The sequence below is a fragment of the Cervus canadensis genome, chromosome 11 (assembly GCF_019320065.1).
Source record: "Cervus canadensis isolate Bull #8, Minnesota chromosome 11, ASM1932006v1, whole genome shotgun sequence".
In the NCBI taxonomy this organism is placed as follows: Eukaryota; Metazoa; Chordata; class Mammalia; order Artiodactyla; family Cervidae; genus Cervus; species Cervus canadensis.
Window position 1 is genome coordinate 26,301,177 of NC_057396.1, and position 21,797 is coordinate 26,322,973.

Sequence of the window (21,797 nt, forward strand, 5' to 3'; positions counted from 1 at the left end):
TCCTTCACTATCTCCCGGAGTCTGCTCAAACTCATGTCCATCCAGTCGATGAGCCATCCAACCATCTCATCCTCTGTTGCCCCCTTCTCCTCTCCTCCTGCCCTCCATCTTTCCCAGCATCGGGGTCTTTTCCAGGGAGTCAGCTCTTTACATCAGGTGGTCAGAGTACTGGAGCTTCAGCATCAGTCCTTCCACTGGGTATTCAGGGTTGATTTCCTTTAGGATTGACTGGCTTGCGGCTTCTCTCTAATACATGGAGCCGTGGAATGTCAGAGCTTAACCTCTGCTGTCACGGAGGCCAGCCTGCCCACGCTGACCTGGGGGCTGGCCTGGCCCCTGCCCGGCGTCTGGTGACTTCTCACCTCAGAGGGCTCTCAGTGAGACCCCCGCTTCTCCTCACTTCTGCCTCCTGGCTGCTCACCCTCTGGCCTCTGTGTCTGTCCCTCCCCTTTCCTTCTCTCTGTCCTCCCGCGCGAACGCTTCCTCCCCGCCGCACTTCTGCCCCTGCCCCGGGCTGCGGGACCCCGGGCGGGCTCGGTCGGCGCGTCCCCCGCCGCGCCCCGCCCCGCGCCCTCCATCCCGCTCCCCTCCGCTCCTCCATCACTTCCTCTTCCCCTCCTCCTCTCCTTTGTCCCTCCCTCCTGGCTCCCTTCCCCCGCCGCCGGTGGCCGGCCCGCCCCTCCCCGGGCATTGGTGGCTGCTCGCCGCCTCGCTGCCTCGCCGCTCCGAGCCGGGAGCCGGCGGCGGGAGGTCGGCCCGCCCCCTCAAAGGCCCGGGGCGGGCCGGGGACCTGCAGGGCCGGGCCAGCGGGGGCGAGCCGTGCGGAGGTCCGAATTCGGTGGTGAGTCCTCAGCCCCCGGGCCGCCGCAGCCCCGGCAGCCCGGCGCGGAGCCGCTCGGGCTGGGAGGGGCGTGGAGGGGGTGGGGAGGCCTGCCAGGAGCGGGATCGGGTCCCCGGCCGCACTTTGGGAGCCTGAGGCTGCGAGACTCGGGTGTGTGTGTGTCAGAGAGAGAGAGAGAGAGCGAGCCCTGAACGTATCCAAGTGGGGCGTCTGGGTTCGGGGCCACTCCTCAGCGGGGCAGACTTCACCTTTCCCAACCCGCGCTCGGTGGTCCCCTCCGTGGGACCTGCCTCTCCACGGGGTAGAGGGTTCCCGGTTAGGACTAGGGGAGCCTGGCTTATGGCGAAGAGGGGTCTCTGATGGAAGGAGCCAAGGCCCTTTCTCCCGTCTTCCCCACACCCAGCCTCCTTTCGGTCAGTTCATTCTGTTTGTGTGGCCAGCAGGGCATTGACTGTCGCTCTGAGTGTGTGAGCCTGCTTGTCTCTGGGTGAGTCTGTGTGTTTCTGAGTGTGTAGGTGTGTTTGTGTGCAGCGTGCATCTCTCAGAGAAAGGACCCACCCTCTCCTTGGCCCCGTTTTTTCCACTCCAGATGTGCAGCTCCTTTACCCACCTGCACACAGCTGGGCCTTGAGCCCTTTTGGGGAGGGGGGACAGGAACGCAACTTTGCCTGGATGAGGAGGGGTTCTGGGGTTTCCTGCGTGGGCTGACCTTTGGCGGTGCCAGGCAGCAGTGAGCAGAGAGGAGGTTTCTTCCCAGAAACAGGCTGGCCAGGCCCCTGGAGGCACGGGACAAGAGCAGGGGCAATGCCTGGGGCCCCTGAGTGCAAATAGAAAGTTAATTTGGGCAGGAGCTGGGCTACAATCAGTCCTGCTGCCCTCCTGCCCGCTCTATTAATACAGATCCAGCTCTGCTGCCTGGCATCACCTATTTATAGCCCGGGAGGCAGCATGGCCACACCCCTTGTATAGAGGAGGGTGAGGGGCAGAGGAAGGGACAGGGGACTCACAGCTAGAGGAGCCAGAGCTGAGGGTTCCTACCTGCCTACAGCCTCCTTGGGTGGGCCTGGCACTGATGGGCTGGAATCTACCCAGACTCCCCAGTCCTTCCCAGTCTGGACTGTGTGGTCAGGCTCCTGAGCTGCCCCCCTCTACCCCACCCCCCCAGCCCCCCAGTCAACCTAGGGTTGAGTAGGTCTGTCTAGACCCTGTGAACTCATCATTAATTAGCTTGTTAAATGGCTGGAAGGAGGGGGATGGGAATGGCAGGGTTCTGTCTGAAACAGCTGTGGTTGTAATTAGGTGGACGGTGTGGCTGGCTAATATTTATTCCGGTTATAATCACTCTGTGATCAGCTCCTCTGATTGGTGGCTTGGCAGGGAAGGCTCCCTCCTTTCCTAACCACCCATCAGCCTTTAGAATTGTTTGTGCCCGCCTGCCTGGGAGGGCCGGTGGGTATACCAATGTAGTGGGTGGTTTTGTCTACTATGTTATCTGCTGTGGGCTTCTCAGACTGCCAGCCCCCCATCCATGGCAATATCCAGGGTTCCCCCCAACAGGCTGCTGAGCTTCTCAGTGGGGGGCCTGCCAAGGTACCCCACGTGGCCCGGGATGCCCCATGCCCCTGTGGCCTACCTGAGTTGAACTGTCTCAGCGTCCAGGAATGTAGAATTCCTTGCCAGTCTTAGCTCAGACTGGCATGAAGCTTGGGGTGCCAGGTGGCAGCAGATTGGGTAGACAGGAGCCTGGGGCCAGGGGCCAAGGATGTGGACAGATTGGAAGGGTGGGTGGTAGAGAGCACAGGTCTCTGTTTTCTCCCAACGGAGCATCTTCTTCGCTCCAGCCCCTGGTGTGGCGGGAAGAGGAATTCTGCCAGACAGGCTTAGGTGCTGTGGGCACACCTGTCGCCGTGCACACTCCCAGTGCCCCTGGCTACGTTTTCTGACTCCCCTATGCCCTCCCCCTTCTATGCACTCGCACTTCCTGGGCAGGACTGGGCTTGTGTCTACTGCCTGGGAATGTGCTTGGCTGAGGCTGGGCCCATTGGCCTAGGCTTGGCTACACTGCAGGAGAGTCCATGGAGCGGAACAATGTCAGGCCACAGAATGCTTCGACAGGGAGAAAGAGGGTAGCAGTCGCTCTCGACGGTCAGAAAGGGTGGCCGGGGCACCTGACGGATCCATGGTGTGTTTCCCCGTCTCCTATCTCAGAGCTTGTTTGTGATCCTGGAAGTCAGATCTCGAACTGACCCTTCCACCCAAGGGGCAGATAGATGGATCACGAGTCCAGGTTGGGTTGGGGTACGTGGGGGTCTGTGTTCTCTGGAGAACCTTCTCCATTGACAGAGCACTGGCATACACTGTCTCTTTTAACTCTGCAAGGCAGTGGTATTGTCCTCATTTTTCTGCTGAGAGAATTAGACTCAGGGAGGTGAAATGACTTTCCCCGAAGATCTCACAGGTGGTAATGAAGGACTAGGACTTACAAGCCAGGGCTCTTTCCATTCGGCCGTGTGCTATGGGGCCGTGTGCTGTGGAGCCGGGCTGGGGCCTCAGGCACGGGCTGAGTCAGGGGTGGACCATGTGGCCGCTGGGAGTGCAGGTGGGGATGGCTCTTCGGAGTCTGGGGTGAGCCTGCCGGTGCTGCGGGTGGAAGGCTGCCTCAGCCTTGCCCTGCCCTGCCCTGCCCCTCTGAGCGTGTGCTTTCTCTGCAGGCTGCATGTTGTGCCTGGGTCAGTCCACCTTCCTCCGCTTTAACCACCCAGCTGAAGCCAAGTGGATGAAGAGCATGATCCCGGCAGGGGGCCGGGCCCCTGGCCCCCACTACGGTCCTGGCCCAGGTAGGTACCCAGTTGGGGCAGGTGGCTGGTTTGGTGGCACCCCGTGGACAGTCCTCCCCCCTGCCCACTCCAGCCATACGTGTAGTGTCAGGGTGGGACAGTACTCATGATCTGGGCTTGCTGCCACCTGCCATGGGCCACTGGGGGAGAGTGCCAGGCAGTCTGGCCACGGGGAGAGATCCAAGAAGTGCTGCTTGGCTGGAACTAGGGAGAATCACGTGCCTGAGGGATGGGGGTGCTCTGCCAGCCTGTGTCCCACTGCCCTGGACGGTGCCACCTCAGTGTCCGGGACCCTGACCCTCTTATGTCACCACCAGGGATCCTCACCCTTGAGGGTGGCCTGAGGGGGCAGAAGGAAGCATCAGACTGAGATGCTGTAAGCTCGAGGCGGGGGGGCCCCACCTGCTTGTGATCGTGTCTTTGGGCTCTGCCCCGCCCCCAGGCCATGCCAGGCCATGCCAGCTGATGACTCAGTGGGGCAGCTGCACTTTGTGTGTGAATTACTGATCCCTAGAGGAGAGTCGGTGATTGTCCCAGGGAACCAGCACAGCCCCCGCCTCAGCCCAGCTGCCTTGGGGGTGGGGTGCAGACCAGGAGGCTGCCCTAGGCCTGCCACCCCAGCCTTTGCACAGGCTTGCAGATGGCTGTGGGGTGACAGGGGTCATCATGGTACTGGGACAGGTGGACGTCTGTGTCAGGTACATCGAGCGGGCTGGCATCAGTGGTTTCAATGGATTGCCTGGGGATCTGAGGAAAGATCATGGTCACTGGGATCACCGGTATCCATGGCAACCCCTCTGCCTTGGTCCCACACAGTCCCCATAATTTTGGACCAGACTCAGGCTTACAGAGGCTTTCCCTTCTCCTCCGCCTCCTGTATACTAGACTCTTGGGAGCTCAGAAGCCTGGGTTTCCAGTCCACTCCCTGGGTAGCTCTACCCTACCTTAAATTATCATGCCACTCTCTCAGCTGTTTGGGGCAGTGGTTCCAGAGACTCCTGCTTGGTTGATGAGGGCTGGGGCAGGACAAAAGCAGGCTCCTGCTGGCGTGGCTTAATGGTCTAATTGGAGGCCCTGAGCTGCACCTAGTTGCTAACCAGCCTGGCTTTCAGGAACTGGCCTTCAGGGCCAGGCCCCTCCCTTGCCTCTGATTGGATAAAGTGCTACTGTACACACTGTCACCCAGCCCTGGAGGCTATGTATGTGTGTGTGTTTTTTTTTCCTGGGTCTCTGCTGCGTGTTGGGAGGCGCTAATGTCCTAATAAACGGGGACCCCTTGGAACTTCTGGCCTGCTCCCTAGCATGGCCCCCTGCTCTTTGTAAAATGCGTGCCTGCCCTTTCTGAAGGAGAGGTCAAGGAGGTTGGGGAAACCAAGGCAGGGAGGAACCTAGAGGTGCCCATCACTGTTGCCAGCTCTGTCCTAAGTCATAAAATGTTAGAGCCAGAGGAGCATTCTTCCTGTACAGAAGGCAAAACCAAGAGCAGGCGACTTGGGGAAGGTGGTGCAGCAGCAGGTCAGGGGCAGAGCTGGCCCCAGGACTGAGAACTGCCGGCTGGTTTTCCAGGGCCCTGGCAGCCCCGCCCTGCTAGCAGGAGGTGGGGAGCTCCGGCTCTTGTGTATATGCAGCTCCCTAGGGCCCAGGAGGTGAAGATGGGGCCTGAGGCTGTTTGCATTTCCCTTCACAGAATCCGAAAGCCTGGTGAACGGGAACCACACCCCTCAGCCTGCAACCCGGGGACCCTCCGCCTGTGGCAGCCACAGTTCCCTGGTGAGCTCTATTGAGAAGGACCTGCAGGAAATCATGGACTCACTGGTGCTAGAGGAGCCTGGAGCTGCTGGCAAGAAGCCTGCCGCCACATCCCCACTGTCACCAATGGCCAATGGCGGGCGCTACCTGCTGTCCCCCCCAACCAGCCCCGGCGCCATGTCTGTGGGCTCCAGCTATGAGAACACCTCTCCGGCCTTCTCTCCACTCTCCTCGCCAGCCAGCAGTGGGAGCTGTGCCAGCCACTCACCCAGCGGGCAGGAACCAGCACCTTCCCTGCCCCCCCTGGTGCCCGCCCGGTCCTCCAGCTACCATCTGGCCCTGCAGCCCCCACAGTCCCGACCGAGCGGCGCTCGCCCCTCCGAGAGCCCCCGGCTGGGCAGGAAGGGGGGTCACGAGAGGCCTCCCAGCCCTGGTCTCCGAGGTCTGCTGACAGACAGCCCTGCAGCTACTGTCCTGGCCGAGGCCCGCAGAGCCACCGAGAGCCCCCGGCCGGGTGGGCAGCTGCCCGTGGTGGCGATCAGCCTTAGTGAATACCCTGCTTCCGGTGCCCGGGGCCCGCCCACCAGCATTCCCGGCAGCCCCAAGTTCCAGCCGCCAGTCCCTGCACCCCGAAATAAGATTGGCACGCTCCAGGACCGCCCTCCCAGCCCTTTCCGGGAGCCGCCAGGCGCTGAGCGGGTGCTGACCACCAGCCCCTCACGCCAGCTGGTGGGCCGAACATTTTCGGATGGCTCAGCCACCCGCACCCTGCAGCCTCCAGAGAGCCCCCGCCTTGGCCGGCGGGGCCTGGACAGCATGAGAGAACTGCCTCCCTTGAGCCCATCTCTGTCCCGCAGGGCTCTCTCCCCCATGCCCGCCCGGACCGCCCCAGATCCCAAACTAACCAGGGACGTGGCAGAGAGCCCCCGCTCCCGGCGCTGGGCAGCCCACGGGGCTTCACCGGAGGACTTCTCCCTGACACTGGGGGCCCGGGGCCGTAGGACACGGAGCCCCTCGCCCACACTCGGGGAGTCCCTAGCACCCCGCAAGGGCAGCTTCAGCGGCAGACTGAGCCCAGCTTACAGTCTGGGCTCCTTGACAGGGGCTTCACCCCGCCAGAGCCCCCGCGCCCAGAGGAAGCTCTCCAGCGGGGACCTGCGGGTGCCCATCACCCGGGAGCGGAAAAACAGCATCACGGAGATCAGTGACAATGAGGATGACCTCCTGGAGTACCACCGGCGGCAGCGCCAAGAGCGGCTTCGGGAGCAGGAGATGGAGAGGCTGGTGAGCCATGCCAGGGAGGCTGCGGGCATCACGACAGGCGCTCTGCCAGGGTGTGGGTGGGCCAGCTGGCAAGGAGGGAGGGGCGCGTGGACAGAGCCTGGGCTTCCCAGGCTTCTCCACTTCCAGGGTACACCACAGTGACCTGGATGCCAAGGCTCTGGTCCCCTGAAGCCCTTCCTTTGAAGTCTCGAAGGCCTTATTTCAAATGCATGCTAACTTTGCATTTATTCTGTAACACAGTGTTTGTTTTCATGTATAAATTAACATTTCACATGATTAATTGGAATACAGGGAAGCTCTAGGAAAACACACCATGTTTAGGATGAGGCTTGTACCTCTCAGTTTGAGAACACAGGGCTTAATGATTAGAAGGTTGAAGCCCAGAGAGGGGAGTGGATTTGTTCAAGGTCACACAGCACGTCCTGGCAGAACTGGACTTGAACCCATACCTCCTGTCTTTCTCTCCTGTCTTCTCCAGGCTTTTCTTTAAAAAAGCCTCTGGTCCTTCTTTCTGGCTTCCCTTTGTTGTTGTGGTTGTTTAGTCGCTCAGTCAGGTCAGACTCTTTATGACCCCATGGACTGCAGCCTGCCAGACTACCTGTCCATGGAATTTTCCAGGCAAAAATACTGGAGTGGGTTGCCATTTGTTTCTCTTTGGCCTCTCTCAATGGGTGGGAGCTGCTCACCTTGGCCTATGCAGGATCATCTGGAGATGGGGGGAGAAGGAGAAAACACGACAGGCAGCCCCGGCTGATCCGTGACCAGTCTGTGTGATAGTAATTGTGTGTGTGCGCGCGCATACACACGCACGCATGGGTGTATTTGGGGGCTGGGTGTGGCTCTGGGCAGCTGTCCTGGAGATGGCATCTGAGCTGGGTGGGGGCTGGGATTCCCCAGATAGCGCAGGGAGCTTGGGGGCTCTGGCTGGTGTCTATACCCTGGAGCACATGCACAGGGAAATAGCTTCTGCGTCTTTCCCTTGTGAGCAGGAAAGCAGGGTCCCTGGGGGCCCCGGGACCCAAGGATTGGTTTAAGGAGGAGAGTCAGAACAGAGGAGGTTTGTCTGGAGCCCTTTTGGAAGGAGGAGGCTGGGACAGCTTTGGGTGAGGTGAGGGTGTGAGACAGTGTGTGTGTATTGGGGGGGGTGGTTGGGGAAGGATGAGGCAGGGCCCCCAGTCTCTTCCACGGCTGTATCTTCTATGTTTTTGCCTTGGCCTAGACAAGAATGCTTGACCCGCCCTGGGGTCTCATCCTGGAGGGGGGACAATGAACCTGGAGCAGGCAGTGTGGTGGGCCCAGCCTCCCTCAACTCCACTCAGCCTTCCCACCACCGCCCCCACCCCACCCCCAGGTGCCTCACCAGCCCTGACCTGCCCCACCTGCCACTTTAAATCTCAGAGGCTGCCTGCCCTGCTCCTCCCACCTCAACCAGGCTGCTTATCTGTGTCCTGGGGCAGGGGCAGGGGCACTGGCCCAGCCTCCTGGGTGCTGAGACTCTGTTCCTGGTTTTGGTGCCATGGAACTGGGCAAGCAGCAGGAAGGAAGCTGGGTAAGAGCCTGGGGCGGGGGGTCCTGACCAAACCGTGGTGAGAAACACCAGAGGTGGTGGGACGCCAGGGAGTCAAGGGAGCCTGGGGGGGAGGCTCCACGTCTGGGGTGTAATGAGGGGAGCCGGGGCATGCCTGTACTGTCCTGTCTTCACCTCCAAGGCCCCTGGGAGGTGTCTGGGTGGGCTTTGTATAGGGACAGGGTGGATGGAGGAGTGGCTGGGCCAGGGACCCGCTATGCCGGCAGAGAGCCGAGAGCTGCCAGCAGGTGACGGGGAGCTGGCAGACGGGAGTGAGGACCGCAGCTCAGGCCTCTGGGGCAGGGTGAGCCGGTGTCAGGTCGCCGTGGGCCCCCGAGTCTGTGTTCCGGCCCCGTCTGTGTGGGCGCCCACCCGTCTGTGTGCTAGGCTGTGTTTATCCAAGTGAGTGTGTGCCAGTGTGCGTCCGTGCGTGTCAGGGCTGGTGTCTGTGTGTGCCTGCCTGTTACTGCCGGCCGGGGCTCGTGCTGTGTCCTCGTGTGTCAGCGCTGCTGTGCTGGGGTGTCTCTGTGGGTCCCTGTGTCAGCGTGAGCACCTGAAGTGTTTACCTGTATTCTCACCGTGGTCTTTAGTGAGAACGTGCTCACCAGCGTACACTCCTGAATGTGTCTCTCTGTGTCCACGGGGACACCCACCTTGGGACAGGATGAGAAGGGAGAGGAGACAGGAAGGCAGGAGGCGCTGGTCACCTGGGCAGGGGGCACAGAGCCTGGCTCCCCTTGCCTGCCTCGGGGGCACCTGCCCTCCCTCCGTCAGCCTCCCCAGACCTCGGGGGGCAGGGCCCTCCTGACTTGATTCTGAGTCCGAGCCCCTGGTGTCTGCGTCCTTGCTCCTGACGAGATGCCAGACCTGGGTCTAGGCAGCCTCCTGGCCCCAGGACCGTCCACTCATGCCTGCTCTGCCCGCCCTTCCAGGAACGCCAGCGCCTGGAGACCATCCTGAACCTGTGCGCCGAGTACAGCCGGGCAGATGGGGAACCCGAGGCCGGGGAGCTGCCCAGCATAGGGGAGGCAGCCGCAGCCTTGGCCCTGGCCGGCCGGAGGCCCTCACGAGGCCTCGCGGTGGGCCCTGGGGCCCCGGGCCGCAGCGGCGAGGAGCCTGGAGGTGCCGCCCAGCGCCTGTGGGAGAGTGTGGAGCGCTCGGATGAGGAGAATCTCAAGGAGGAATGCAGTAGCACTGAGAGCACCCAGCAGGAGGTGGGGGCCAGCCGCCGGGCCTCGGCCGGGCGCAGGGCCAGGGCCAGGGCCAGGGCTGCGCGCGGGGCCGGGGGCCGGGGCCAAGCGGGCAGGCGTGGGTGGGGACCTCGCCCTGCTAGTGGGCAGTAACAGAAGTTTGGGACACCCAGGAATGAGAGGTGTAGAAATGAGGAGGCAAGGAACAGGGGGAGGTGCTGATGAGTTTCCCAAGCTATAAATATGCTTTATGACCTACCTTTTCCTCGGGGCCCCACCCAGGCCTGGCTCTCGGCAGTGAGTCGTTATTCCTTGCAGCCGAGAGAGCCGTGTTGCTCTCCTTGTAGGGAGGGGAATTTCCTCCTCTCAGTCCAGCTGCTCCTTCTGAGTGTCCTGAGACACAGTGATCCATTTTCTTAGTCTCGTCCTGGGAGGCTCTAGGCTCCCCCAAGCTGATGGCCCCCCTCCCCTCCAGCACGAGGATGCCCCCGGCGCCAAGCTCCAGGGAGAGGTGCTGGCCCTGGAAGAGGAGCGGGCTCAGGTGCTGGGGCGAGTAGAGCAGCTCAAAGTCCGGGTGAAGGAGCTGGAACAGCAGCTGCAGGAGTCGGCCCGAGAGGTGAGAGCAAGGGCCCTGGGCGGGACTCCTCCCAGGCTTGGTGATCACCCCAAGCGTGGCCTGAGCTGCCCTGAGTGGCCTTGACATGGACCCTGCTGTGGCCTGCAGGCTGAAATGGAGCGGGCGCTGCTGCAGGGGGAGAGGGAGGCTGAGCGGGCGCTGCTGCAGAAAGAGCAGAAGGCGGTGGACCAGCTACAGGAGAAGCTGATGACCTTGGAGACGAGCATCCAGAAGGAGAGGGACAAGGTAACCCACAACCTGGCCTGGCTCTGTGCTGGGCGCCAGCGGCCTGGGAGAGGAGGAGAAGTGCCCTTCACCCCTTACCTCATCGTCCATCCCGCAGGGGCAGGGGGCCTTGTCCTCGGTGGAAAGTACCAGCGTGGAGGGTGCTGCCAGGGTCTGGGCTGGTGTCTGGGGTCTCCTCTGCCTGGGTTTCTGTTCTTCCTCTGGGTGCCTGGGTGCCTGCCATTCTGGGCCCTCCGTGCCCCTTCTTGGAAGTGTCGAAGCCCCTTCTTGGGTGGTGAGCACTGCCCAGGGGACCGGTGCTGGGGAGTGATTCAGGTCCAGTCCCTGCATTGGAGGACATCCCCTCCAAGCAGAGCTCTGGGACTCGGGACGTGAACTTTGGGAGATGGCCCTCGAGTCTCTGCTTTCCCTGAGCCTTCAGGATCTGCAGCCTCCCATCCCAGGGGGTCCCAGCTCCTGCCCCTGCCCCTTTCAGATTTCCTGCCAGCCTGCAGGGGCCGCTCCGTCCCACAGGGGCCATGCCAGCCACTCCCAAGATGCCCAACAACGTGCCAAAAGCTCCGAAGTGGAGAGGGGCCACCTCTTTCTGGACTTGACAGTATTTTTCCAAGAATTAATTTTCCTTCTGGATTTTTTGGAGAGTGTCTTCCTCCTGCCTCTCAATTTTGAAGCTCTTAAAAATTCTTTGACCCTCCCATCCTTTTTTATTTTTTTATTTTTTGAGCTTTGGCTCTGGCCCCCAAAACCACACTCCCAAATTCTGTGCCAAATTAACTCCACGCTTACCAACCAGGCCTGCACTAACGCCCTCTCTAATCACTGTCCTGGGCTCTCCGCATGCCCCTAACTGCCAGTACCACCCACCCAGGCAGGGCTGAGCCGTGCCTGCTTTTGCACTAACTCCATGGGCACCTGTGTGCCCTTGGCCTCTCCCGTCTAATGTTGCCTCCTTCCTTTCTTGGTGTGGGACCCCAGGGTTTTGATCAGAAAGGAACGGACAGCAGGTGCAGCTGAATTTTCTCAAGGGGGCATTGGCAGGAGGGGTCCAAGACTGGGGGAGGTTGGCTTGGCTGAGGAGCCTCTCAGCCTGAAGACCTCCTCTCAGTTGGAAAAGCCAGGGTGTGGCCTCCATAGCCTGTTGGCAGTTTCCTACACAGAGGAGAGGCAGGCTGAGCTCCAGCCATCGTCTGCCTTCCCTTCTGAGCACAGGGGTAAGGAGGTCAGTGGTGGTGGCATGGCCGGGGAAGGCGTGGACAGGGTCTCTCTGCCACCCAGTGGCTACCCTTCTGAGTTTTCCTCTGGGGCTTCCCAAATGCAGATACTCCAACCAGAGGGTGGGAAGAAGGGGTAGGCCTCTTCCCTATAGGGCATCGTAGGCTGAATCCAAGCCTGGGGAAGTGCTTGGATCTCAGAAACTGGCCTGATCATGTCCCCCTCTCCTGGATGGGGATGGGGACCTCATGGGACGGAGGGGTGGGTAGAAGAAACATGAGGACTCCGGGGTGATGCTCAGCATTTTAGCAGGAACCTGCCTAGCCTCATTTCTCATTGCACTGGCATTGCCTGGAGGTGTGGACTTTGTCTTCTCTTTGGGCCCAATTATTGAGGTGGTGGTGGTGATGGAGATAGATGGTGGTGGCCATGGTGATGGCAATGGGGAAGGTTCCCTCAGCAGCCCCCGCTCCTTGCCCCCGCCCCCGCCCCAGCCCTTGGCCCCACTCTGGCTTTGGAATCTGAAATCACCGTCTCTCCTCTGCCTGACCTTCAGAGGGGGTGACTCACCAGCCCCCCCTTCATTCCCCTTCCCGCCCTCAGAGGTGTCATCTCACCCCAGACAGAGCCATCCACCTCCTCTCTGTACCCACTCCTGGGGCTCCTATTACCATGGCGACGGCCGAACTAATTGCAACCCTCGTCCTGCTGAAGTTCAGGCTGCAGTGCCAGCACCCCACCCCCACCCTGGGCAGGAGTGGGGGAGGCCAAAGGGGTTGGGTTGGGGTCCCCTCCGCTGCACTGCCCTAGCTTTAACATCCTCGGCTCGCAATTCACACCCAACCCCTGGATTTAACCTTTACCAATTCTACCCTTTTTTTCCAGGGCTAAATTTTGGTCTCTGGGCAGTGGGAGAAGGGGGCGGAGGGGCGGGGGGGCGCAGGAGCTGGAGGCTCCGGGTTTGTGATGTGGAACCAGCTTTGGCTTTGAGCGGTTTGGAGAGGAAACAGAGGGCCTCTTCGTAGGACCCACCCCCAAACCTCTCTAGTGAGGGGATTACAAGAGACCAACATTTCTGCCCGGACCCACACCCTTGCTTCGGACACCGTCGCCTGCACCTGAGTCCCGTCTCGCACCCCGGCTCCTCGCCTTTCCCAGTCGGCACCTCCTCCTCCTTTTGGCTCTCTCCTCTTTCGGTCCTGCTGCTTCTCTGCTCCCGCCCGCTCGCCCCGCGCCCCGCCCCGCGCCCCCGCGGCCCCGGGCCGGAGTTGAGGAGTGTGTGTTCTGTTTCTCCCCTGTGCCCGCCCCCTCCGCCTCCGGCGACCAGGAGAGGGCGGAGCTGGCCGCGGGACGGAGGCACCTGGAGGCCCGCCAGGCGCTCTACGCCGAGCTCCAGACGCAGCTCGATAACTGCCCCGAGTCAGTGCGGGAACAGTTACAGGAGCAGCTGAGAAGGGTCAGTTTCACCAAGCCCCCCTCCCCGCCCCCGAGGGCCGCCCGCCCGGAAGAGAGGAGCGGTGGGCCGGGAGCGCCCGGGCCCTGCAGTACCTGCCGGACGCCAGGGTCGGTGCTGTGGCTTGGAGGGGACAGGGAAGGATGGGGGGATTGGGGATGGAGGTTCTCCTTTCTGCTGCTGCAGGCCGCGCTGCCCGGGAAAGCGGCAGGGCCTAGCGGAGGAAAGGGGGCAGGGTGGGGGCAGGGCCCCTCCTCCGTTTCCCCGGGTCCGGCCCCCAGAGCTCTCGCCTCTGTGGCCTGGCCTTCCAGGCGCAGAGTGGGATCGTGAGCACCACCCGACCCCCTTTGTCACTGTCATTCAAGGAGGCCGAGGCCCTGGAGACAGAGACGAAGCTCTTCGAGGACTTGGAGTTCCAGCAGCTGGAGCGGGAGAGCCGCGTGGAGGAGGAGCGCGAGCTGGCGGGCCAGGGGCTGCTCCGGAGCAAAGCCGAACTGCTCCGCAGCATCGCCAAGAGGAAGGTGCGCCCGCCCCATCCCTGGCAGTGCCGGCTCGACCTCACCTGGCTGAGCCTGGGTCTCTTCATCTGTAAAACAGGAACAATAACAGGCTGTTGTGAGCATTAAAGGAGATGATGTATGTGGAAACAGCATAGGCTGTGATCATAGTAAGCTCTCGAGGAACAACAATAGACATTGTTTAGAAGCTGTGACACCCCCGGTCCTCTAGTGGAAAGTGGATGGGGCTCACATTCGGAGCTGGGCACTGGCTGGCCCGGGAAGTGAGAGATGCAGATGGAGGACGAGGAGGAGGTGGGTGAAGAGGACGCTTGCCCCTTGTGGAGCTCTCTGTCTGATGGAAGTGCTGGGACACAGACCTGAGATCTGGATATTAGAGCCAGCCCGGGGTCCTAGAAAGGCATCACTTCAGTTCCAGCCACAGCTCAGGCCTGGCTCAGCTGAGCTGTGAAACAAGGGGATTGGGCATTGCATCCATTCTGGTCTAGTCTGATGCTTCAGATGCTATAAAATCAGCTCCTGATCTCAACAAGACCGGGACACGGTGATGGGGTGAGGATGTATTAAGCAAGAGTTAGTGGGTGAGGAGAAGGGATCGGGTGGACCAGGTGTGTTTGCATACATATGTGTGCATGTGCACTTTGCCAGGCTGGAAGGAGTAGGTGGGAGGTGAATGCAGTGAGACTGGGGAAGGGTGTCAAAAAGTGGGGCTTGATGGCTAGTCTGAGTTTAGTGGTAAGTGGGGGAGTCAGTGAACTTCCCCCTGAGTCCAGATCTGTTGCTTCTCTCCCTGAGCTGCTCTGCTTTACAAATACATTTACCTATCAGTGAAATGAGCATAAGGGCACCTGCCTCATAAGAGAGTTAAGTGAAGTAACACATGCAAAGCAAAGCATTTAGCAGTGTTCTTGGGTCCTGACAGGTTCTCAGTAAATGGCGGATCTTGCCCGATTACCACTTGGTCTGCTTCAGTCTCCTTGGACTGACCCCAGATTTAGTACAGCTCCCTTCTTCCCTCCCTTCTCTCCTATATCTTGCTCTTAATGGTGCTAGTTTAAGGCCTCCTCTTTCAGGAAGACCTCCTGGGATAAACACAGCTCATTTGCACTAGCCCCCATCCTTCTCTCTCACTTAATATCTTTTCATTCCCTTTTAGCATGCAATTGTTAAGCCAGGCACTACACTAAGCCCTGTTGGGGATATGGAGACAGAAAAGACACAGAGCCTGTCCTTGGATCATACAGCTGGGGTGGGATCATACAGCTGGTGGTGTTGAGAGATATATATTCACAGGTAGCAGTAATCCAAGGCAAAGAGTGATAGGGAATAATTTGAGCATAGAACAAGGAGCAAAGAAATTGAGTGATAATCAAGGGAGATGTTGGAGAGAAGATAGTGTTAGGTCTGGTCTTGGAGGAGAAGTAAGCTCCTGATTGGTGGAGAAGACAGGACAGCATTCCTGGCAAAAGGCACCGTATAAGAAAGGCCCGGGAGTGTACACCCAAACAGCTGATGGTACAACAGGGCCAAGCTGAGGCACGCCAAAGGCTCAGGGTGGGAGGGAGGCTGGAAAGTCGGTCCAGGTCCAGGAGCCCTTGAGTGCTGGCTGAGGGGTTTGTGCTTTATCCTGTGAGTAGTGAAGAGTCGCTGAAAGATTTTGAGAAGCGTGACCTACCCTTATTCATGGATTTAAAGAAAATTATTCAAGTAATATACATTCTGGGCTTTCCTGGTGACTCAGGCATAAAGAATCTGCCTACAAGGCAGGAGATACAGGTTCGATCCCTGGGTCAGGAAGATCCCCTGGAGAAGGGGCTGGAAACCCACTCCATTATTCTTGCCTGGAGAATTCCATGGACAGAGGAGCCTGGCGGGCTACAGTCCATGGGGTTGCAAAGAGTTGGACACGACTGAGCAACTAACACACAATATACATTCCCAAAAGTCTAGGAAATTCAGACAAGCAAACAAGCAAGCCCTTTCAAAGGCCATTTTAGGAAGCTGTTTGTGGCAGTGTAGGGTGGATCAGAAAGGTGAGAGAGTGGAAACAAGGGGCTGGTGAAAGGTCGAGGCCGGGAAAGCAGAGGGCCTGGCTTGGCGTGGTGCCAGTGGGTTGAGGACAGGGGTCAGGTGGAGGACCATTCAGCATTTCCAGGATTCAGGACCTGTTGACTTTGGAGGTGGGGGCATGAGGGGTTTAGGAACTTCAGTTCTGGCTGGTGTGCCTGGTGGCCCAGGGCTCCCTGATCGAGGGGTGAGAGAAGGAGCTGACCACAGCAGCCTGCGTTTTCTGGGGGTGAGAGGCTGAGCGGAAGTGCTGGTTGATTCCCTTCACCCAAGCTTGGGCTGCCTCACCCATTGTTCCCATCCTCTCCAGGAGCGCCTGGCAGTCCTGGACAGTCAGGCTGGGCAGATCCGGTCCCAGGCTGTGCAGGAGTCAGAACGCCTTGCCAGAGATAAGAATGCCGCCCTGCAGCTGCTGCAGAAGGTAGCCCCGTCAGACTGGGAGTGAGGGGGGAGGAGGGTCGGGGAGGGGCTGGGGGAGTGGGAGGTGAGTGCAGGGTGCTGGGTGGAGACTGGCCAGCCGTGTGGGATCCCCCTTTATTTGGGGCTTCTTGCTTCATTCCCACTCCTGATTCTGCCGCTTTGGACTTGCAGGAGAAGGAGAAACTGGCTATGCTGGAAAGAAGATACCACTCGCTCACAGGTGGCCGGCCTTTCCCAAAGACCACGTCCACCCTCAAAGAGGTAACGTGGTTGGGTCAGCCCGAGCCTCATGAGCCCAAGGGTCTCCTGGGAGGTTCTGGAGAAACATGTGGCACCTTCACCCCAGTGGCTGAGGTCTAGTGTGGGGACACTTTCCTGAACTGGAAAGATGTAGCAGGAATGGCCCTGAGGTCCGGTATCGGATCCTCCATGGCTACCAGCTGGCTGCCTTTCAGCTTCCTCTCTGGCTCCCAGGAGCCTGCTGATCTTAACATTTTGGGTGGGGAAGATGGCAGCTCAGGATGGGGCCGGGCAGACCCAATTTGAGGGGGAGTGTAGGGATCTCGGGGTCCTGATCTTGGAGCTCCCTGGGCTTCTGTCTAGAGCTGGGCTGTGGGCTCAGACGTGGGCATTGAGGCTCCTTCAGCTGTTCTTCCCTGAGTCTTTGCACGCCTGGCGTGTGAGGTCCCACCAGGACATGCCTGGTTTTCTGCCTCACTGCACAAGCAAGTTAGGCCTCGGGTGGGGTGGCTGGGCTGAGTGTGAGGGATGAGGCCCCTCACCTGTACCCTCTCTGTAGGCCTACCTGCTCATCTCTGAGTCCTCAGAGGTGGGGCTGGGGATGGCAGCTCTGGGCCCCTTCCCAGAGTCTTCTCAGGCTGGGGCCTTCTCTGTTCCCTTAACCCCACCTGCTTCTACTCAGCTCTGCCTCAAAGCGCAAGAGGTAATCACAGATCACTGCCTGTCTGCCTGCTTGATGAGCTTCTGCCCTCGACTCCTCCCACCAGCCCCGCTGAAGGGCAAGTGGCAGTAATCCTTTGTCCGGCCAGTGGTTCCATAGGTGGCTGGGCAGCTCATGCAAAAGTCAGAGCATCAATTTGCATATCAATTTGCATATATTCTGCATGCCATTCATCAGTTCCCACAACACACTGGACCTTCCAGCTCACTTCCCTGTTCTGTGACCTCTGGAGGACAGTCTGCCTCTGGAGCTAGACCAGGGTGGGCTCCCCTGGGTGGGGCAGGCTTAGGATCCCGGGCTTTGATTCCGCATGCATTTTGGGTGCCTGCTGTGTCCTCCAGACCTGGACAAACTCAGGATTCTAAGGATATGCTCAGGGAATATGACAGTGCCTGTCTTTCCACCCCACGATCTACTGTGTGAGCATCTTTCCAAGTCCTAACCTTTGGGCAGTGGGCACGCTTATCTGCCGGGGCTTTTAGCCGCTCCCTGCTCAGGTCTCTTTCTCAGGGTCCACCTTGCTCAGGCGCTCGTGGTGCCTCCACCCCCACCCTTCCAGCTCCTGGAGCTCCAGCAGGTGGGGTGTGAGAGGCCCATGGGAATGGTGTGGCTGGTGCTCAGTAGTGCATGTGTATGCCCCACTGGGGATGCCCAAGGTGTTGGAGACAGAAGGGTGCTCTGGGAGCTGCGTCCTGATCCCTGGTGGGCTCATGACTTCTTCACCTGCCCCTCGCCAAGGGCAAACCCAGGAATGGGCGATCAGGGGGCCCATTCAGGGCCTATCCAGGCCCTGCAGCAGGGCCTGGATGTCAGGGCAGCCTCATAAGTGAAGGTCAAGAAGAGCCTTCCCTGCAAGTCCCAGTGGTCAGGACTCTCGCTGCCGAGGCCATGGGTTCAATCCCTGGCTGGGGAACTAATATTCCACAAGCTGTGCAGTGTGGCCAAAAAAAAAAAAAAAGCCTTCAGATAGTTCTGCCTGCCCTTTTCTGCCCTCCCTCCAACCCCCCTGACAGCCCTCTGTGGCCACAGCGAGCTCCCCACCCCTGCTTTGGATTTTGTGTTGAATGGCGTGATGTGTGGTGGCTGGTGCCTGGTGGAGTCCTGTTAACCTGTTCTCTGCCCGTCCCTCCCCTTGCACCGGGCGCCCTAGGAGTATGTGAGCCTGGCAGAGGTTCTCCACCTGTGCTCCCGCTTGGACCCCCATGCTTCTGCCACTTCCCCCAGCGCACTCGCTCAACCCCTGCCCGACAGTGAGGTACCAGCCACCGAGTGAGCCCACCTGTACCCGCGGGCCTGCTCGTGGGTGCCCTGCATCGCCCCAGGGTGTGGGGCAGTGGGTGGGCAGCAGGGTCTGTTTTCAGCAGTGACGGAGAAGGGCCGCTGGCGTAAGGGGAGCTGGGAGCGGTTCCCACTCTTGCGTTCTCAGCTCCTGAGGGCTCAAGGAGGGAAGGCCTTCCACTCTAGCGTGAGGGCCTCCTGCTGAGAGGACCCTGGCTTTCCCGGGCTCTGCAGGCCTCCCCGGCTCCTACCCTTGGGCAGGGCCATTTCTTGGGTTCCAGTCACATTAACCTTTTGTATTCCCTCCCGTGTCCGGCCTTCCCCCAAGTACGTGACGCTTGAGCAGCTAAAGGCGATGTGGGGCAGCTCCCTGGTGCCCCCGGCCCCCGCGCCGGGCCTGCCTCCCTGGGCCCCTGCCTCCCAGGACCTGGTTCCCACCTCCTGCCTTCCTCTCGCGCTGCCCTCTTCCTCCTCCTTCGCTTCTGTCACGCCTTCGCCCCAGGTTGGTGGTCTGTGCCCCCGCCGCCCGTGCAGCCCACTCGCGGCGTGGCTCTGTGTGTGCTTCCCCCCCATGCCATGGTGCCTCCACCTGCGGCCGGCCCCAGGGGAGCGCTGTGTGCCGGGCGGGCTGTGGCCGGCTGGCCTCGTGGTTGGCGTAGTCCGTGCCTGTGGTCTGGGAGCTGTGCCCTGTTTCTCTTTGCCTTTAGCGCGTTCATGGCAACTGTGTTCTCACTGTGTTTTCTTCTCTTTATGCTTTCCTTTCTCCCGTCCTCCCTGTTTCCCTTCCCTTCCTGTCTCCCCGATAATGGCCTGCCTTGACCCGTCCTCCGACCTTGCCCTTTCTTCGCCCTTTCCTTCCTCCTCCTCCTCCCTCCGCTCCCCTCGTTTCTTGATTTCCTGACCTCTTTCTCTCCATCCTTGCCCTCCCGTCCCCTGTCCTCCTCCCCCGTGCCCCCTCCAGATGGAGAAGCTGCTGCTCCCCGCTGTAGACTTAGAGCAGTGGTACCAGGAGCTGATGGCCGGGCTGGGGACGGGCCCTGCTGCCGCCTCCCCTCGCTCCTCCCCCCCGCCTCTGCCCGCCAAAGCTTCCCGCCAGCTGCAGGTAACCCGTCCCTCACTGCCCAGCCCTGCTCCTCTCTGCTCTGGGTACCTCCTGCCGACCCTTCAGCCGCACAGATGGCGGGGGACTAATCTAGCCAGTGCAGCAGGGGCCTCTGGACCCTGAGCGGGCGGCCGTCCTGACCCTCAGGGCATGGAGGGCCAGCCTCCTGAATCCGAGGGTGATGTGCTGGATGATCCGACGGAAGGGGGCTTGGGGAGTGGCGGTGCCTCGTGCGGCACTCAACACCCCCACTCTGCCCTGGGCAGCTCTCACCCCGGAGCTTCTCGCTTAGTCCTCACATGCTCCTGAGCCTGTTGCCCCTGGCGCTTGTGTATCCTGGGAGAGTCGCCTGTCTTTGTTCTCCTGGTCTCCCCAGGGATGACTCTCCAAGGCAGGAGAGAGTGGGTCAGAGCCTCTCAGGTGACGGCCCTGAGTTCATGCCCTGGACTCAGAGTCGCTGTGAGGGGCATGGGTCTGCTGGAGCCCCAAGCAAGCTGCTGACCGTGGTGTGGAGCAGGGTATTCGGGTAGTCTTCTGCTCTAGGCTCTACTCCACTGACCGGCCGTGGTGCCTGAACAACCCCCTACCCCTGCCCACTCAAGATTCGTTCCTAGAGTGAAGACTTGGCACCTCGAGGACCGATCTCAGCTGAAATTCCATGTTCCCTTTAGGAGTCGTTGGCATGGCCTTTCTATTTTGTGCCCAGCTGGGTTGAGGTTTCTACATGTTTTGATTCACGTAATCTCTACCACAGGCCTTTGAGGTAGATAACGAGAACTCTCATTTCACAGATCAAACACTTGGGCCCAGAGCAGATAAGTAATCTCTCCAAGGTCACACAACTAGGAAGTGGCGGGGGAAACGCTGAGAGTCAGGGTTCCTGACTCCAAAGACTATGTCACCAAACATGAGTGCCGAGAGGGAGGCTGGCAGTTATTTAGTCTAGCCCTGCCCCCTCCTCTTGCAGATAAGGAGGCCGAGGCCCAGAGTGGGGAGGTGTGTGGCCCAAGGTCACCTAGCCCGTTACTTGGCAGAGCTGGGACCAGAGGGAGCCCTGGCCTCCAGTCGGCCTCCTGTAAGACTCAGCCCGTCGGTGCTAACTCCTCACGTGGGTCGACTTACACGGTCCTTTCTACGATGCGGGGTTGGACCAGGGACGGACCCAAGGAGGAACAGCCTGGAAAAGAGGCTTGGCAGCTGCTGGGAATGTCTGCCTGCTGGGCTGGCCCCGGAGGCTCAGTGCTGTGGTCAGCAAGAGACCGAGGCCTCAGGGGCCTGGTGCAGGGCACCTTGGGTCCCAGCCTGCTCGGTGCCGTGGGAGTGGTGGTGGGCAGGGGAGCCAGAGGTCCCTCAGCAGACACCACCTCCCCCTTCCAGGTTTACCGCTCCAAGATGGATGGCGAGGCCACCAGCCCCCTGCCACGCACCCGCAGTGGGCCGCTCCCCTCCTCCTCTGGCTCATCTTCCTCCTCCTCCCAGCTCAGCGTGGCTACCTTGGGCCGCAGCCCCTCACCCAAGGTCTGAGAACAGTGGGTGGGCTGCGTGTGGGGCAGGGTGGTGGTGGTGGTCGGGGGGGTTTGGAGACGGCCACACTGGGGAGGGACCGCAGCCTCCCACGAAGCCTTGTGGGTGGTGGGTGTTTTCTGAGCCTCGGGTCCCAGTGCCCCGTTTCCTCCCCCGCAGAGCACTCTGCTCGCCCAGAATGGCACCAGCAGCCTTCCTCGCAACCTGGCAGCCACCCTGCAGGACATCGAGACCAAGCGCCAGCTGGCCCTGCAGCAGAAGGGTGAGTGGCCACCGCGCCAGCCCACTTGCTGTCCCAGGGGCCCTGGACCTCCACCACATGTTCCCTTTATGTGGAGAGCAAAAGGGATCTGGACTAGAGACCTAAGGAAGAGAGACTCCTGAAGGTTTATCCAAAGGCTAAGGGGCAGGGGACTCAGGGTAGCTGGGCTGTGGCATCTTTCCTAGAGAGCCCAGCAAGTAAGGGGAATGCTTGTTGACCTCAGTAGGGCTAGACGTTGCCCTGTCTGGAGGCATGGGGTTGGGCCTGATGACCTCCACGAGTGCTTCCCTAACGTATTAGTTCGTGGGAACACCCAGGAGTGCTGGTTGCTCGTATGCATTTTGGTTGTTTCGAAAGCCCATGTCTGTGCCTCTCTCTCCTCTCATCCCCTCTGTGTCTCTGCCCTGCCCTCTGCCCGGGGCCCCCCACTCCAGTCGAGTCGCTTCCTGCCGAGCCCCTCCCAACCGACGACCCAGCAGGTAGAGCGTTGGTCACCGAGGGCATTGCTTTGGCCAGGCAGCCCCCGCCCGGGCCTCCGCATGATGGATTCTGCCCAGGCCCCCTCTGCCCGCGGGCAAGACCCCCAGGCTGAGCTGGGCTGGGGTGTCGGGTTGGCCTCGCGAGCTCTCTTCTGCTGCAGCGGAGCTCCGCCTATCTCCCCTCCCTCCTT

General features: G+C 60.5%; 1 protein-coding gene across 12 annotated transcripts in view; it reads left to right on the forward strand.

The window, feature by feature from the left end:
• Positions 1–21,797, forward strand: part of PHLDB1 (pleckstrin homology like domain family B member 1) — a 47,844-nt gene that overhangs the window by 12,565 nt on the left and 13,482 nt on the right. The window contains exons 5-19 of one of the 12 annotated variants that reach the window (XM_043480731.1): positions 3,553–3,678; positions 5,366–6,711; positions 9,211–9,492; positions 9,944–10,084; positions 10,193–10,330; positions 12,870–12,998; positions 13,361–13,516; positions 15,891–16,001; positions 16,172–16,261; positions 16,800–16,943; positions 18,568–18,741; positions 19,201–19,341; positions 20,719–20,859; positions 21,025–21,127; positions 21,562–21,606. In XM_043480731.1, coding sequence (XP_043336666.1) covers positions 3,553–3,678; positions 5,366–6,711; positions 9,211–9,492; positions 9,944–10,084; positions 10,193–10,330; positions 12,870–12,998; positions 13,361–13,516; positions 15,891–16,001; positions 16,172–16,261; positions 16,800–16,943; positions 18,568–18,741; positions 19,201–19,341; positions 20,719–20,859; positions 21,025–21,127; positions 21,562–21,606 — 3,267 coding nt within the window. The remainder of the gene's footprint in view (positions 1–3,552; positions 3,679–5,365; positions 6,712–9,210; positions 9,493–9,943; positions 10,085–10,192; positions 10,331–12,869; positions 12,999–13,360; positions 13,517–15,890; positions 16,002–16,171; positions 16,262–16,799; positions 16,944–18,567; positions 18,742–19,200; positions 19,342–20,718; positions 20,860–21,024; positions 21,128–21,561; positions 21,607–21,797) is intronic. The other 11 variants (XM_043480733.1, XM_043480735.1, XM_043480734.1 and 8 more) reach the window with 11 other exon arrangements.